Below are 15,166 nucleotides of genomic sequence, written 5' to 3'. Positions count from 1 at the left end.
AGAGGCTAGTGGTTGTTCACCCAGCCGTGACTAATAGAGTAGGGCTTCCCAAGGAAGTCCATGTAGACTGGGCGGCAAATGCAAGTGCTCTCATCATCTTGATAAAACCCTTCTGCCGCCCCTTGGTAGAAAATGCTACAATTTCGAGCCAAAGTTCAGGCTCGACACCTTCATGCCAGGATTGGCATTCAACTGTCCAACAGATTTTCCAAGCATGACATGCTTGAGTCGTGAACAAAGCAGACCTGCCAGTAGCATTTCTTTAGTCAGTTCCACTAGGCTTTGCTACAGTCAAGAGATCTCCCTGCTCTGAATTCCGCCATCGTCAGATTACTACAGTTCAACACTGCTTGGAGTTTGAGGGATGGATGGCCCCCTTTCACATGGCAGATGGCCAGGCACAGAGCTCCAATTGGCCACGTCAGGCCCTCTGTGCCCCAATGTGGAGTCAACAAAAAGTGACGCCAGCAAGCTGCCGGCCTCCGCGGGGCGGGCAGGTAAGCTGTTTCTTGAGGAGCCGAAACCAGACCTGACGCCCTCCTCCCTCCACACTCTGCCTGTTCCAACACAATTCACCACGAAGCCGCGACACTTCGCACACCACACAGAATGACGGTTCTGAGCCAGATCGTGGACGCTACCCCCGAATGGGCCAAGACTGCCCTTGTAGTCGTTGGTGCCCTCACGGTCTACTTCAAGCTCTTTGGCTTTCTTCGCCTGCTGCTCAGCGCATTCGTCCTCCCGGGAGCCAACGTACGTCGATCGAGAACTACCTCCAAATGTGAAAGTATGGCGGAATAGCTAATGAATCGTCGCTTTCACCAGCTCAGCAAGTATGGAAAGAAGGGCACCTGGGCTGTTGTCACTGGAGCTTCGGACGGCCTTGGCAAGGAGTACGCAACACAGCTCGCCTCGAAGGGCTTCAACCTCGTCCTGGTCTCCCGAACTCTCTCCAAGCTCCAAGACCTCGCCCGCGAGCTCGAGGCCAAGTATCCCGGCCTTGAGACAAAGGTGCTCGACATGGACTTTGCGGCCGATAGCGACAAAGACTACGCCCGCCTCTCCCAGACCATCAACGGCCTCGACATTGGCATCCTGATCAACAACGTCGGCCAGAGCCACAGCATCCCAGTTCCCTTTGTCGAGACCGATCGCAAGGAGCTTGAGAACATTGTCACAATCAACTGCCTGGGAACGCTCAAGGTCACACAGGCTGTCGCGCCTGGCATGAAGGAGCGCAAGCGTGGTCTCATTCTCACCATGGGCAGTTTTGGCGGCTGGATGCCCTCTCCGTACCTGGCCACTTACTCGGGCAGCAAGGCATTCCTCCAGCAGTGGTCTGCCGCCCTCGCTGCGGAGCTTCGCCGCGACAAGGTCGACGTGCAGCTGTGCCTCAGCTACTTGGTTGTGTCGGCCATGAGCAAGGTCCGCAAGCCAAACCTGTTGATCCCTGGCCCCAAGGCCTTCGTTCGTTCTGCGCTCGGAAAGATTGGCACCGGCGATTGGCAGCAAACCGCCTCGACCTACACTCCTTACTGGAGCCACGCCATAATGGCATGGTTTATCGAGAACACCGTGGGCACTGGCTCGTCGATCGGCATTGAGCAGAACCTCAAGATGCACATCGATATTCGCAAGCGGGCCCTCAAGAAGGCTGCTCGTGAGGCTGCGAAGCAGGAGTAAGATGCACGTTATGGATTCGCGACACGGGACGAACGATGCCAACTGCCTTTTGAATTGCAACTCGCGGTGCGGGTTCGGAGACAGCAGGAGAGTCTTTGTGCATAATCGAAGTGGCTGCAGTGGTGGACTGGGGGGGGCCACTACCCACAAATCGGGACGTGAGATGTGAAAGAGGAGCCTCAATGGAGCGTTTCGGCAATCGGGCATCGCGTGCCTGCTCTGAGGAAGTGCCAAGGTGGGTGGGCATTGTACCAAAACGCCTCAATACAAACAACATGAAAATGTCCCGTCACGCTGAATGTCACTGATGCACGTGCCTGTGAAAAATGGAGGCCAAAGCAGACGCAATCTCAACGTGCTGTGGGTGAAGCTGGCGGCGCTGGCGGCAGGGCTTCCACTATTTGCCTGAAGGGGCATAGCGGTGTTGTCGTAGTGGTGAGTGCATCAGGCGCGTCACTCCTGGAGCGCAGGCCCAAGCTTCTTCCGGGTGGACGACCCAAAAATATTTCCAGCCTCCTGCGCCGACAGCTGCCCTAGCTGCCTCACGCTGTTGCTGCCCTCTCCTAGCTTGCTTGTTTTGCCTTGCGTCACGCATCGCATCCGCCTGCCAACGACTTCCTCTGCACGTGCAGCTGCACTTCCATTCACTCTCTCACGTCTACCAGGAGGCACTGCCTGCTCGCCGACTGCTGTCACTCGGTCGCGACACACCCCGGCGACTGTCGCCCTGCCGCCCTCGTGCCCGGATCCTCGCGTCCTGCCTGACTGATCGTCGCCTCATCAACGCCTTTGCATCAAAGTTCGACCACTCCGTACGACTGCGATTGCCGTTGATGAGCTGAACACCGTCGCGGCAGCTTGCCGTGGGCTCTTGTCAAAGCCTCGCTCTCAGCCACCGCCAGCAGCTTGCTCGGTCGTGCCAACGTCGCTCCTGAATCGTCAGGAGTGGTCCTATCATCTTTCATCTCCTGTGCGGTTGCGCCCACCTCGGAGCTTTCGTCCTTCAATATGGCTTTCACACAGGCGACGCCGTCGCATGCCCTCCCGGGTGCTTTCCTGCACACGCCAGCAGTCGCGTCGCGCTTCAATGCTGCCGCGCAACAGGACCCTGTCCGCCGCCGCCTCTTCCGCGAGCCATCCATTACCTCCAGTAATCAGCTCACGCGACAAAGCAGCATATCAGGGAGGAGCGGCAGTGTCAGCCAAAGTGGCAACGAGGTCTTTGGCACACCATCAGCCGAGACTCCCAACCCAATGAACGCTGTGTCACAAAGCACGCTGCCCCAATCGCCAACGGCGAAGGCGGCGCTTTACGTCAACAACGCGCTCGAGAGAGACAGGAGCTATCCAGAGCTCGATACGTACTGCCGGCGTAAGTTTGTGCTCTGTACACTCCACGATGGAGCTGTCGACCCGCGTGGCAGTTCTAATCACATTCCAACTTGCGCAGAGCTCTGCGAGAATCCCAACTGACAAATGTCCGCCAGAACACTCTTCCGAGTACGAGGTTGCAAGCACCGACTCTGCATGGGCGCCGTTTCACAAAACCACAATGTATCCGATACCCGATGCGGTCTTCGCACAATACAACAATGCCCAGGTCTCAACCATGATGGGTCTCTTCGCCGAGCTCAATCATGCCTGGGTTGCCATCGACAACAACCTCTATCTTTGGGATTACACGCACCCAAACCCTCAGCTCATTGGGTATGAGGAGAACCAGTACAGCATCACAGCGGTCAAGCTCGTTCCTCCTAAACCTGGCGTCTTCCTGCCCAAGATCAACTATATCCTCGTCGTGGCCACGACAGCCGACATGTTCCTTTTGGGTGTCTCGGCATCCAGCACGCCTAGTGGAGCGCAATCCGTCGAGCTCTACGGCACACGTATGACGCTTCCGCTTCGAGGCATCGAGGCTTGCGAGATATCAGCCACTTCCGGCGGCCGAATCTTCTTCACTGGACGATTCGATAGTGATGTGCATGAGCTGTTCTACCAGCAGGAAGAAAAGTGGTTTTCAAGTAGGACGAGCAAGATCAACCACTCCTCACCTGGCTGGGCGGCTGTTGTGCCGAATCCGTCGCAGATGATCTGGGGTAAAGCCACCAACGAGCGCATTGTGTCGATCGTTGTTGACAACTCGAGAAATCTCCTATATACGCTCTCCAGTATCTCCACGGTTAGGACATACTTCATCGAGGGACCAGACAAGCTCACCAAGGTGATCGAGAAGACGAAAAACGACTTCCTGCGCGACATTGCCCACGCCCTGAGTGTCGTCTCGCCATTGCTGACAGAGCGCATGAACATCGTCTCCATCAGTCCCATCTCGGCAGTGGAGGATGCCAAGGTGCATCTGATGGCCCTCACGGACAGCGGCTGTCGCCTGTTCATGAGTGCCACAAGTGCGTCTTCGTACATGATGAGCTCTTCGACATCTGCCCCTCAGAGCATGCAATTGCAGTCGATCAAGTTCCCACCACCAGAGAACCCACAGCAGCGGTCAACAAGGACTGATCCTTTTGGCTACAACGAGCCCGTAGATGTGAGATCACGAGCACTTGAAATCAGCTCTAAGGGCATCCGCTTCGCGCCTGGGTACTTCCTGGACTTTGTCGTTACTCCGCAGAAGCCCGGCGAGCACGCCGTGTTCGCCTCTGCTCCCGATAGCGGACGCATTAAGAACACAAGCCGGACTCAAGGATTGCGTTACTATGAGCATGCCAACTGGATCGATGTGGGTAGCACTGTCGAGGATGTCGGCTTGATCTCGAAGCCCTTCGCCGCCTCAGGACGGCCACTCGGCTTCGGTAATGAATTGGCAGTGCAGTTTGACGAGCCACACAGCAGCGAGTTTGCCATTCTCACCAACACTGGTGTGCATGTCATCCGCCGCAGGCGCCTGGTCGAGATTTTCGCCACCGCCATCCGCGCTGCAGCCGGCGAGGAAGGACTCAAAGCCGAGGTCAACAGGTTCCAAACATCATACGGTCGCGTCGAGACCATCACGTCTGCCCTGGCGGTTGCGTGTCGCCAAGGGGGGTCCAACCGTGGCGCTGTCGACCAGGCGACCGTTGACCGAGCCAAGCAGGTCTTTACCGTCTTTGGAGGCAATCCGACATTGCCAGAGCAAGACGGACAAGTTGCCACTATCGACATGGTTCGCCCATCTTCACGACACTCTGCCCTTAGCCTATACCTGAGCCGCCTTGTCCGGTCTTTGTGGAACTCTAGAGTTATTGCCATCGGCGCCAATGCGACTGGAGCCCTTGTCATCGACAGTGCTGTCCCGATCTCGAAGCTCAAGGCCACGCAGGAGAGCGTTGAAGGGCTCAGGAAGTTCCTGGACGACAACCGAGCGTTCATCCAGGGCCTGTCTGGTCCAGCAGATCTGCAAAGAGCTGCCAACAAGCAGGAAGAACTCGCTTTCCAGGGAGAGCACCAGGCCATGCATGCTCTGGAGGTGCTGATGACTGGCATCACCGAGGGCATCTCCTTCGTGACTACTCTCTTCGATGAGCGGGTGGTTGACATCTTCACTCGCCTGGGTGAAGACGCCCAGCAACAGCTCAAGGACCTTACATATGAGCGCCTGTTCTCTCAGTCCTCCGGCAAAGACCTAGCCAAGGTGCTCGTTAAGGCTATTGTCAACCGCAACATTGAGAACGGATCGAATGTTGAGACTGTAGCTGATGCGCTTCGCAGGAAGTGCGGAAGCTTCTGCAGCCCTGACGATGTTGTCATCTTCAAGGCACAGGAGCAGCTCAAGCGGGCTTCGGAACCTACTATCAACCCAAACACTTCCCGCACATTGCTTCACGAGAGTCTAAAGCTCTTCCAAAAGGTTGCATCTAGTCTGACGCAAGCTAATCTCGAGTCTGCCGTGTCACAATACATCAACCTGCGATACTATGCCGGCGCGATCCAGCTTTGCTTGACTGTCGCCAACGAGAAGGACCGGGGCAACACAGCCTTGTCATGGGTCAACGATGGCAAGCCCTCCAACGACAGCCGGGCGAAAGCATTCGACGACCGCAAGTCCTGCTACAACCTCATTCATCACGTTCTCCAAGACTTGGACGTGGCGTCAAGCCGAGAGCCGGAGTCTGTCGACGGCAAGCCAACGCTGCTTGGCACGAAGCGGGCTGAGGCATACGATGTCGTCAATGACTCCACGGATGAGGTTTTCCATTTTGACCTGTATGACTGGTATTTGGAGCAGGGCTGGACGGACAGGCTCTTGTCGATCGAGTCCCAGCACGTGACAACGTTCCTTCGCCGGCTGGCTGCGCAGAGCGTCGAACATGCTGACCTTCTGTGTCGGTTCTACACCATGAGAGGCTTGTTTTACGAGGCTGCCAAGGTCCAGTTCCAGATTGCCAACTCCGAGTTTGAGCTGTCGATCAAGGACCGACTCATGCTCCTGAGCCGCGCCAAGACGAATGCCAGCGTTATGACCGCTGATGTCGGCCGCCAAGAGCAACAATATCTGAACCACCAAGTCAGCGAGCTTCTCGAGGTCGCGCATATTCAAGACGATCTACTCGAAAGGCTGCGCATTGACCCCCGACTGACGGAACGGCGCAATGACATCGTGGCAGAACTGAACGGCCCTATTCGGGATCTGTCTTCGGTAAGTCTGCTATGCATGACATGCTTGCGTGATGAACAATCGGCTTTCCCAATGATGACCACACTACGCTTACCCAGCTCACTCATACGCGTAACTGCGGGTGCTGATACACGTAATAATCTCATTGTCTGACCGGGATCTGCAATTCCTCCTTGCTGGTTAATTTTCTTTCGATACTTGCGTGGCGCTAGCTAACTCGTATCGCAGTTGTACAATGACTATGCCGACCAGGCGTCCTACTATGACCTCTGTCTGATCATATTCCATGCCGCCGACTTCCGGAACGCCGCCACGATCGCGCAGACATGGACTGCTCTCATAGCCAACACGCATGAGGAGGTGCAAGAACAGTGGGCCGAGTACGAAGCGAGACGACCAGGCCACCAGGGTTCTGGGGACGATGCGCCTCCTCAGCCATACGAGGCGCTGGTCAACAAGATCCAGGATGTCTGCCATCGTTCCAGCAACGATTCTTTCATCTTCCCGGTGCCCACCCTTCTGCCCGAGGTCTGCGCATATGCCTACGAGGGCGGCCAGGACCAGCGCATTGGTGCTGACGTCAACTGGCCGATTGTGCTCTTCCTTAACCTGGGTGTGAGCTACGATCTGGTTGTACGGGTGCTGGAGCAGATGTTTGAGGCTCAGGAGGTTCCCTTCCGGGGCGCTGCGCGGAGCCGACTCATTGAATGGATCTGCTTCGCGATTGGACGGTGGATGAACGAGCTGAGCCGGGCGGGCCGTGCTGATGCCAGGCTTGATCCCTGGGTTGGTGAGCTCGTTGGGGAGTGTGAGCAGTGGATGGCGACGGCACAAGGCAACAACGAGGGCGGCATGAACATCCGTGATTTGCAGATGCAGGTCCGTCAGACAAAGAGGGCGTTGCAGGGCTTCATTGAGGGCCTCAGCCTTGGTGGCATGCGCCAAAGCAGAGGCTTCTACTGAGATGCCTTGCATGAAGAGCGCCGTGTCGGCGAATTTTCCTCACTACGCCTGCGGCGGATCAGTCGATACCAAGAGATCTCTCCGCGAGATGTGGAGGGCGTTGGGCAAGAGGGCAGAATTAATCAGTGTTCTGCGTGTGGGATTATACTAGAGCTGGCGTATTTGGAGGCCGGGGTCAGTGTACAAAGACTTGTGATACATTTGATGAAGTTGTTGATAGTCATGATGGGACAATGAAATGCCTTGTCCGATGGGTTGGATTAATTATCAATCTTGTTACGATGCTCAAGGTTGTCTGGCTATGTGCATATTTGAGCATGAAGATCGGCCAATGGCACAATTGTGTTGCACAATTATCAGTGTTCTGAAAGTCGGGGGTTTTTGAAGAAGCTTAATTCTCGATGCGGGCAGTGGTTGTTGGGCAGCCTGAAGCTGGCAGGCCGATGCGGCACCCGGCCCGCCCCCACAGGGATCGCCACTGCCTCAATTGTGTCGCGCTTGCGCTAGAGCTACTTTTTGGCAATTGGCCAGCCGTGCATGCCTTGGCGACTGACGGCCTCGCTCGACCTGACATCACACAACACTCCGCAGTGCCTTTGACGACATCAATTGCACAGCGCGGAACGGCTCCGTACGACATTGCACACTTCATGCTGTGAGCACAGTCACCAGCGCCTGCCCGCCCATCATGGCCTCCAGCAATCGGCTCGCTGGACGCCTCGTCCCGACCGCGTTGGCCTCCGCCAGGCCACGCCCGACATTCGCCGCTCGCCAGCATCTCAGTCGCCCCAGCCAGCTGCTGCCCTCCGGCCCCCGCCGTTATGCATCGTCGTCCAGTGCCGAGTCGCTGCCTCTCTCGCGCCTCAAGGTTGCCCTGTGGTCCACCTCGATCGCCCTTTCCGGCTTCGTTGTATATCTCTACGTCACCGACACCAGATCCTTCATCCACCGCTACGTCGTGCCGCCGGCCCTCCGCGTCATCTTCCCGGACGCTGAAGATGGTCACAACATAGCTGTCTCGGCGCTTGGCACGCTCTACGATCTCAAACTCAACCCTCGTGAGCGCTCTAGCTCCGCGGATGGCCCCGAGCTGTCCGTCTCAGTCTTCGGCGACGACCTCAGAAACCCCATTGGAATATCAGCCGGCCTCGACAAACACGCGCAGATTCCGGATGCCCTGTTTGCCCTTGGCGCAGGCGTCGTCGAGGTTGGCGGCTGCACCCCCCTCGCCCAGCCTGGTAACCCCAGGCCTCGCATGTTCCGCGTGCCTGGCATTGACGGGCTGATCAATCGCTATGGCCTGAACTCGCATGGCGCCGACCATATGGCCATGAAGCTGCGCGAGCGTGTGCGCCTGTACGCCAAGTCGATAGGCCTTGACGAGGAGAGCGTGCTCAATGGCGAGGCCAACGTGCCACCAGGAAGTCTTCTGCCTGGGCGCATGCTACTTGTGCAGATCGCCAAGAACAAGGACACTGACGGCAGCAACGTCGAGGAGGTCTCGCGCGACTATGTCTACTGCGTCGAGCGCCTGGCCAAGTACGCCGACGTGCTCGTCGTCAACGTCAGCAGCCCCAACACCCCTGGCCTGCGCGACCTCCAGGCTGTCGAGCCGCTCAGCAAGATCCTTAGCGCTGTCGTGAACGAGGCTCGTCGCGCAGATCGCAAGACGAAACCCAAGGTCATGGTGAAAGTGTCACCGGACGAGGACGACGAGTCGCAGATGCAGGGCATCGTACAGGCCATCTTCTCTAGCGGCGTGGACGGCGTGATTGTGGGCAACACTACGAGAGACAGAGCCGGTGTCATCCCTCCCGGAGTAAAGCTCGATCAGCAGGATGCCAGGACCATGACCGAGACGGGCGGGTACTCCGGGCCCATGATGTTCGACCGCACGTTGAACCTGGTTGGTCGGTATCGCAAGATGCTCGACAGCTACTCGCGGCAGGTCAGGCACCAGGACACTATAGACAAGGAGGCTGTGGACTCGAGCCTCGCAGCCATCGAAGGCACGTTGACAGGAATGGTGGAGGACAAGGCGCCCACAGCCAAGAACAACGGACCCACGAGTCTACTCGGCAAGCAGGCAGACACTCCCAAGGTCATCTTTGCTACCGGTGGCATCACCAACGGCGAACAGGCTCTCAAGATCCTCAACGCCGGTGCGAGCGTGGCCATGATCTATACGGCGCTTGTCTATGGCGGTTCTGGCACGGTCACCCGGATCAAGAGCCAGATGAAGGAAGAGATGAAGGGTGGTGCGCAGAAGAAGTAGTCTGTGGGATTTAGATGCGTGTACAATGAGGTCCGATGGTGGTCCAATGAATTAAAAGGTCGGAAGAAAAGAGTTTTGGGGGCATCCGTGGGGTAGCCTTGATCTGTTCAAACACTGCTGTTTGCAACCACAAGAAGCAGAGCCTGGGAGGTCAAACGGGGCTCAGGGTCATTATAGATCTCTAGACGTTTCAAAAATAAATAAAGAGGGCGTGTGTATCTGTTGCCGAGAATGACTTGGAGGTTGAGATCTGTCGTAAAAGTGCAGGACGGTCGGGCACGACAGGGAGACTTGTAGTCTTCTTTTACGCGCTTAAGAGCTGTTGCGAGACCGTGCTGCCATCGGACCAGCAGGCGAACTCCATCAGCTCATGCTCATGGCTGTAACCACGATCGGGTTTGGGCTGGCGCTCTCTTTTTGTGCCTGAGCCGGGTGGGCCAGATATCTGGGCTCACTGGCATAGCGTGCCTAGCGGAGATAGACTGGCCAGCCGTGGCCCAGTCTGCGCCGCAGCCATGAGCATGCATGCGCACTGTTTTCACGTAGTTTGACATGATGTTGTCGCTCCGGTTCATACGAGAGCTCGTGGAGTTGTTTGCGCCTTTGCAGGACCGTGATACTGCAATCGAGTCTGAAATGCCTGGTAACTCAATGTGAAGCTGACATGTTCGACCAAACTCCGAAATGCTACAGCCTTGTGTCCTATCTGGCATGCGGGAGGTGTACCAAGCAAATCTCTCTGGCGAGGTCCAACTTCATGTTTCGGAGAAAGAACACAAAACCGCTTCGGAGATGCTGTCATCACTTCCCCCCCAGAGATATAAGCAGCCCATCCTCCCCTGCTTTCTTCTGCTCCTCACCCCTGAGATTAAGCTGGTCAGACCAAAGGCATTCATTCCGAAGCACTCAGAGGTATCAAACCCATCTCGCATCCTCCAGCTATCAACCACGACTGGTCCACTACAACAACTCTTCAATACTTCCTCAAGCACAAGATCTGCCGTCCACCATCTTCACAACAGCCTCCCACAAACCTATCTGTCAAGCCATACAACTGCCCTCCATCACAGATACACTATCAGATATTTTCATCATGGCGTCCCCGACCACTTCCCAGGCTTCGCCGAGCAATCCACAAACGACCGAGCCGTGGACTTGTACCATGTCCACAGTCTGTATAGCTGCACACCGACACGTTCTCCCATGCGCCATGGCCCAGCACGAGGCCGAGACGGCCGCATACATCAGACGGGCCTGGCACCAGGTCCTCGAGAACCGCGAGCGAGTCAGCGAGCGCCTCGTCGCCGCCATCCGGGCCGAAGCCGGCAATGCCACCATGCACCGGCAGCTGCACATCTGGTACCAGGAGTATCTCGACAACAAACAGAAGCTCCAGGAGCTCCACTGGCAACAAGTCCACCGCGAGGTCCGCTTCATTCGACTTCAAGGCGAGGCGCAAGAGCACTTCGAGTCGCGCTTCAACTACTTGCGCGAGCAGCACCGCCAGCTTGTCCTCAGACAGGAGCGGCTCGTCGAGTTCCAAGGCCGGCTCGCCCGGCGCGAGAGAGACCTCGAGGACCAAGAGAGGGACATTGTGCGCCGCGAGACCAGCGTCGAGGGCCGCGAGGCCAACGTCCGGAATCTCACCACCGTCCTCGAGGACCGCCACAAGCAGCACCTTGCCGCCGTTCAGCGCCACTTCCGGGAGATTCTCGACCTGCCTGGTTTCTACGGCGTCGTGCAGTCGTACCGCAGCCAGGACCCTTCGTTCCCGTTCGGCGAAGCGTCCATTTTGGCTGCAGCCGCCAGCAACGATGACGACAGCGACAACAACGACGACGGCTACGACCAAGAAGACGACAACAACAGCAACGAGGAGTACGGCAACGACGACGACGATGACGCTGCTAGACCTGAGTCTGAAGCCAGTGTCTATCCTGCTTCCGAGGCCTCGACAACTACCACACCTCACATGGTGCGCTTCATGCCTTGTGCCTCCGACATTCCCTCTTGCGGACACCCAAACACAACATGGAAGCGGGCCCGCGCACCATCGCCATATCCTTGGCATCAAGTCGGAAGCGAATCGTCGGACGACTCACAGCGAGTGGACTCAACAAACGACGACGACGACGACGACTACGTGATCCCAAGCGCCTCAAGCACGACCAACTCTACCGCCGCCATCCCTCGCGTCGTCCGGATCTCGCCGTCGCTGCCCAGCATGAGCTCGGACGACTCGGACTGGGCTCCTGTCCGCCAACCCACGCCACATCCCGGTTCTGGCCGCACGAGCGGAGAGACGGACTGGGTCCTCGTCCCCAACTCTACCACCACACCACCGCCACCACCCTCCAGCCCGGGACATGCGAGCGAGGCACCCAGCATGGCGGACAGCCTCGAGTGCCTGGCCAATAGCTCTCTGTCCTCCCCCAGCCTCGAAGGCGCGGGGAGATGTGATTGACGACGACTGCCACGCATAACCAGCTGCCAATAGCACAGAGCAGCGAGATATTAGGTGGAAAACTTCGGAACAGCAACGCGGACAAGAAAAAGGCTTTAGCCTGGGCGAGAAGACACGACGACTTTGACGACGAGACGAAGACAGGTCATGGAATAGATTGAGATGGATTGATTTGGAGTTTCGGGTTCTTTTTTTGGGGCGAGTTCTCTGCATAATGGTATCGTCGGGTATGGAAATGGTCTGCTGATTGGCATTTATCCAGTTGACAAAAACATGATGTTGGAGTTTTCAATGGCTCGGGAGGAAAGGGTATGTTCCCATTTGGTTTTAGTTTTTGAGCATCGAAATTGAAAAAAGTTTTAAATCAATCTGCGAGAATAAGAGGCGTGACAAATGCATGACCTTAGTATCGTAAGACTTGTTTTATTCCGTCAGCTTGGGTGATGGCGGCGATGGCTGCGCCCGAGCGATTCTTCAAACCTTTGCCTGGTAAGCTTGCACAGTCATTCACCTTATTCAGCTTGTTCATCTGAAAACAAGAGCACACAGGCCTTGACTGGGAACTCAATGATCCACAACGCGCATGCGACCCATGCTTGCAGCAAGCCTGCTGCTGGTGTTGCGCGAGTTTAATCCACGAGTTGTGAGATTCCCCAAAGCGGTAGGAGGGGCGTGTCTCCACCAATCCCAGTGAACATGAACCCAGCAGCCAAAGCAACGACAAACTTGAGCAGTGAGAGAGGCGAATCGTGATATTACCGGCCTGGGCCCCAATGAATGTTGCGCATTGCGTTTCTACACACGGATTCATTGGCTGAGGAATTGGAAGCGCAGCGATCACATCCTGGCGTATCTGGTATAGTGCCTGGCTTCAGTGGCGAGTGGTGTTCTTTAGTCGCCGAATGGTGTACAGCGGAGACTTTCCGGCGACAATTAATGGCGATGGCTCCGGGCGTCGGTGCACCCGGATGGCCACCATTCCAAGGCACGGGCTCAATGTACTACCACTTGAAAGGACATTGATATATATTTGCATGATAGCTTGTGTCTGACCACAACTCTTGAGCCTCGGAACAACAACTGCTGCTCCCGCGCTGCCCTGGTCCAGCTGCTTTGCTTTTCCAACACCACCACCATCACCACCAAAAGAACCTCGCGTGCTTCGCCACCAGACCTTACCGCAGCAAACATGGCTCACAACAAAGCCCTCAATGCCGAGTTCGCCGCCTTCGCAGCCGGGCTAGACACTGCCGCAGTCAAGATGATCGCCTCGGGCGAGGCCATCATGAAGTATCCCGGCACCGTACTACTTGCGCAGATGGGCCTGATCCCAGAGCCGGCACCACCATCCTCCTCCTCCCCGGATCCTTCGCCGGCTGCAGCACTAGTACAGAAGACCCAGTTCGAGCCGTTCTCCTTGCTCGACAACGCCTGCGGGCCTGGCCTGATCGCCGGCGTGCTGCAGGAGGAGCTGCCCAAGGACGTGCTGGCCAAGAGCCGCGTCCTGTGCGCGGATGTGAATGGGAATCTCGTGGACATTCTCAAGCAACGAGCCAGTATCGAGGGCTGGGTTGGTGTCGAAACCGCGGTCCTCGATGCGCAGGTGAGTTGCATTTTTCCACTCCAGAATGGCACATCTTGTCCGTGTTATTTCTTTAGGTTCATAAGCCATTTGCACGAAAGAAGGTTGTTGTTGAGGACCAGAATCCAGAACGCGATGCTAAGCCCTCTCTCTCAAACTCAGAACCCCGGACTGCCGGAAAACTCATTCGACTACTCCACCGTCAACTTCGCAATGCACATCATCCCAGACCCAGACGCCGTACTGACAGGTCCGTCACTTTCAAACTCCCCCCTCCTTTCTTGAGTGCCCTATTTCGAGTGAGATAATCTCCCTCCGCTCACGCCGCTCACGACTAACGCTAACACCACCCATTGTTAAAAAAAAAAAAACAGCCACAAAATCCCTCCTCAAGCCCAACGGAGTCATAGGCATCACAACAATGCACTCAACCACAAAGGGCTGGACGGACGACCTCCTCGCGGCCCTCTCCTCTCTTTCCTCCTCCTCCTCCTCCTCTGCCCCTCCCATCCTCTCCTTCACCCCGGAGCCCCCGCTCCCGGCCAAGATCCCCATGACGGTCAACAACCGCCCCGAGTGGGCCGAGGCCGACGGCGTGCGGGACCAGCTCGAGGCCAAGCACGGCTTCGAGGACGTCCGGGTCCGGCTGCTCCCGCACAAGAGCGCGTGCCTGTCGGGCGCGGACGCCGTGGAGCGGTTCGGGATGATGGTCAGGATGGTTACGGGGACGTACTGGAGCGACTCCACGCGGTCGCGGGTCGAGGCCGAGCTCAAGGAAAAAGGGGAGGAGGGGGGCCTGCTGGGCTACGTGGAGCGGTTCCTGGACCAGAGGCATGGCGGACAGGCGTGGGAGCTCGAGTGGACAATGGTTGTGGCGACGGGTAGGAAGCCTGGTCCTTGAGTGACGGCTGGGGCTGCTGCGTGCGTGCGTGCGTGCGACCATCTGCGTGTCGTATTTGAGCGGATTGCGCGAGATCTTTCACATATAATGAGGGATATAATTTGTCTATTGTTCTGGGAAGTGGCCAAAACGGAGACATTCTTCTACCGGAACCTCGCTCTCTTCACCGTGGACTTGTCGCTTTTGCGGCAGCCATGCAGCATGTGCTACTTGTCACAGTATCAACACCACAAGTACAGCTGCTCTAGGCCGCGTTGATGATGTCGTTAGAGGGCAGCCAAGAGGCTGATTGTGGCTAAAGACACCCCGCGGTAGCAAACACCTGCACATAATCTATCCTCAGCCGTTGTGACATCATTTTTCGAGATTTCAGGAGTTTCATGAAGCAAGAAAAAGAAAAAGAAAAAAAGGAAAAAAGGAATTGCACTATCCGCAGAGTAAACACAAACATTTCTGTTGAGAACTACCACGTGAATAGAAAACGCGCACACCCCACAGGACTACGCTTTTCACAAATTTCTTGCTCCCCATCATGGCCAGGTATGGCAAGCACCGCAAACAGTCAAGATGCGTGCCTTTGACATGGCGTGGTCACATCCGAGATCACATGCCGGAGGCGCTCCGTGTCGGAAAATCCATCGCCGTTCCGGCTCGAGTCGCGGTTGTTGCGCCGGGAACGATTTGGC

At 56.7% G+C, this 15,166-nt stretch overlaps 4 protein-coding genes across 4 annotated transcripts; all 4 read left to right on the top strand.

Annotated features, from left to right (window-relative positions):
* Nucleotides 1-609: 609 nt before the first annotated feature.
* Nucleotides 610-1,683, top strand: B0I36DRAFT_242723 (3-ketoacyl-CoA reductase; the record flags this gene model as incomplete). Its single annotated transcript, XM_046149928.1, has 2 exons — nucleotides 610-753; nucleotides 826-1,683. 2 exons carry the CDS (start codon nucleotides 610-612, stop codon nucleotides 1,681-1,683), a joined length of 1,002 nt encoding a protein of 333 aa, XP_046013350.1.
* A 545-nt stretch (nucleotides 1,684-2,228) lies between these two features.
* B0I36DRAFT_324399 (Non-repetitive/WGA-negative nucleoporin C-terminal-domain-containing protein) lies at nucleotides 2,229-7,542 on the top strand. Its single transcript, XM_046154099.1, has 3 exons — nucleotides 2,229-3,055; nucleotides 3,171-6,316; nucleotides 6,524-7,542. Exons 1-3 carry the CDS (start codon nucleotides 2,692-2,694, stop codon nucleotides 7,256-7,258), a joined length of 4,245 nt encoding a protein of 1,414 aa, XP_046013349.1. The 5' UTR covers nucleotides 2,229-2,691; the 3' UTR covers nucleotides 7,259-7,542.
* A 246-nt stretch (nucleotides 7,543-7,788) lies between these two features.
* Nucleotides 7,789-9,765, top strand: B0I36DRAFT_324397 (uncharacterized protein). Its single transcript, XM_046154098.1, has one exon. It carries the CDS (start codon nucleotides 7,947-7,949, stop codon nucleotides 9,531-9,533), a length of 1,587 nt encoding a protein of 528 aa, XP_046013348.1. The 5' UTR covers nucleotides 7,789-7,946; the 3' UTR covers nucleotides 9,534-9,765.
* Nucleotides 9,766-13,186: 3,421 nt separating this feature from the next.
* On the top strand, nucleotides 13,187-14,576 carry B0I36DRAFT_384390 (S-adenosyl-L-methionine-dependent methyltransferase; the record flags this gene model as incomplete). Its single annotated transcript, XM_046160999.1, has 3 exons — nucleotides 13,187-13,600; nucleotides 13,742-13,829; nucleotides 13,954-14,576. The coding sequence occupies 3 exons, from the start codon at nucleotides 13,187-13,189 to the stop codon at nucleotides 14,478-14,480; spliced, it is 1,029 nt and encodes a 342-aa protein (XP_046013347.1). The 3' UTR covers nucleotides 14,481-14,576.
* Between the last annotated feature and the right edge of the window lie 590 nt (nucleotides 14,577-15,166).

Source organism: Microdochium trichocladiopsis (genome assembly GCF_020744255.1).
Source record: "Microdochium trichocladiopsis strain MPI-CAGE-CH-0230 chromosome Unknown B0I36scaffold_5, whole genome shotgun sequence".
NCBI classification, from domain to species: domain Eukaryota; kingdom Fungi; phylum Ascomycota; class Sordariomycetes; order Xylariales; family Microdochiaceae; genus Microdochium; species Microdochium trichocladiopsis.
The sequence above is the reverse complement of the archived record's forward strand: the minus strand, read 5'-3'. Positions and strand labels throughout refer to the sequence as shown.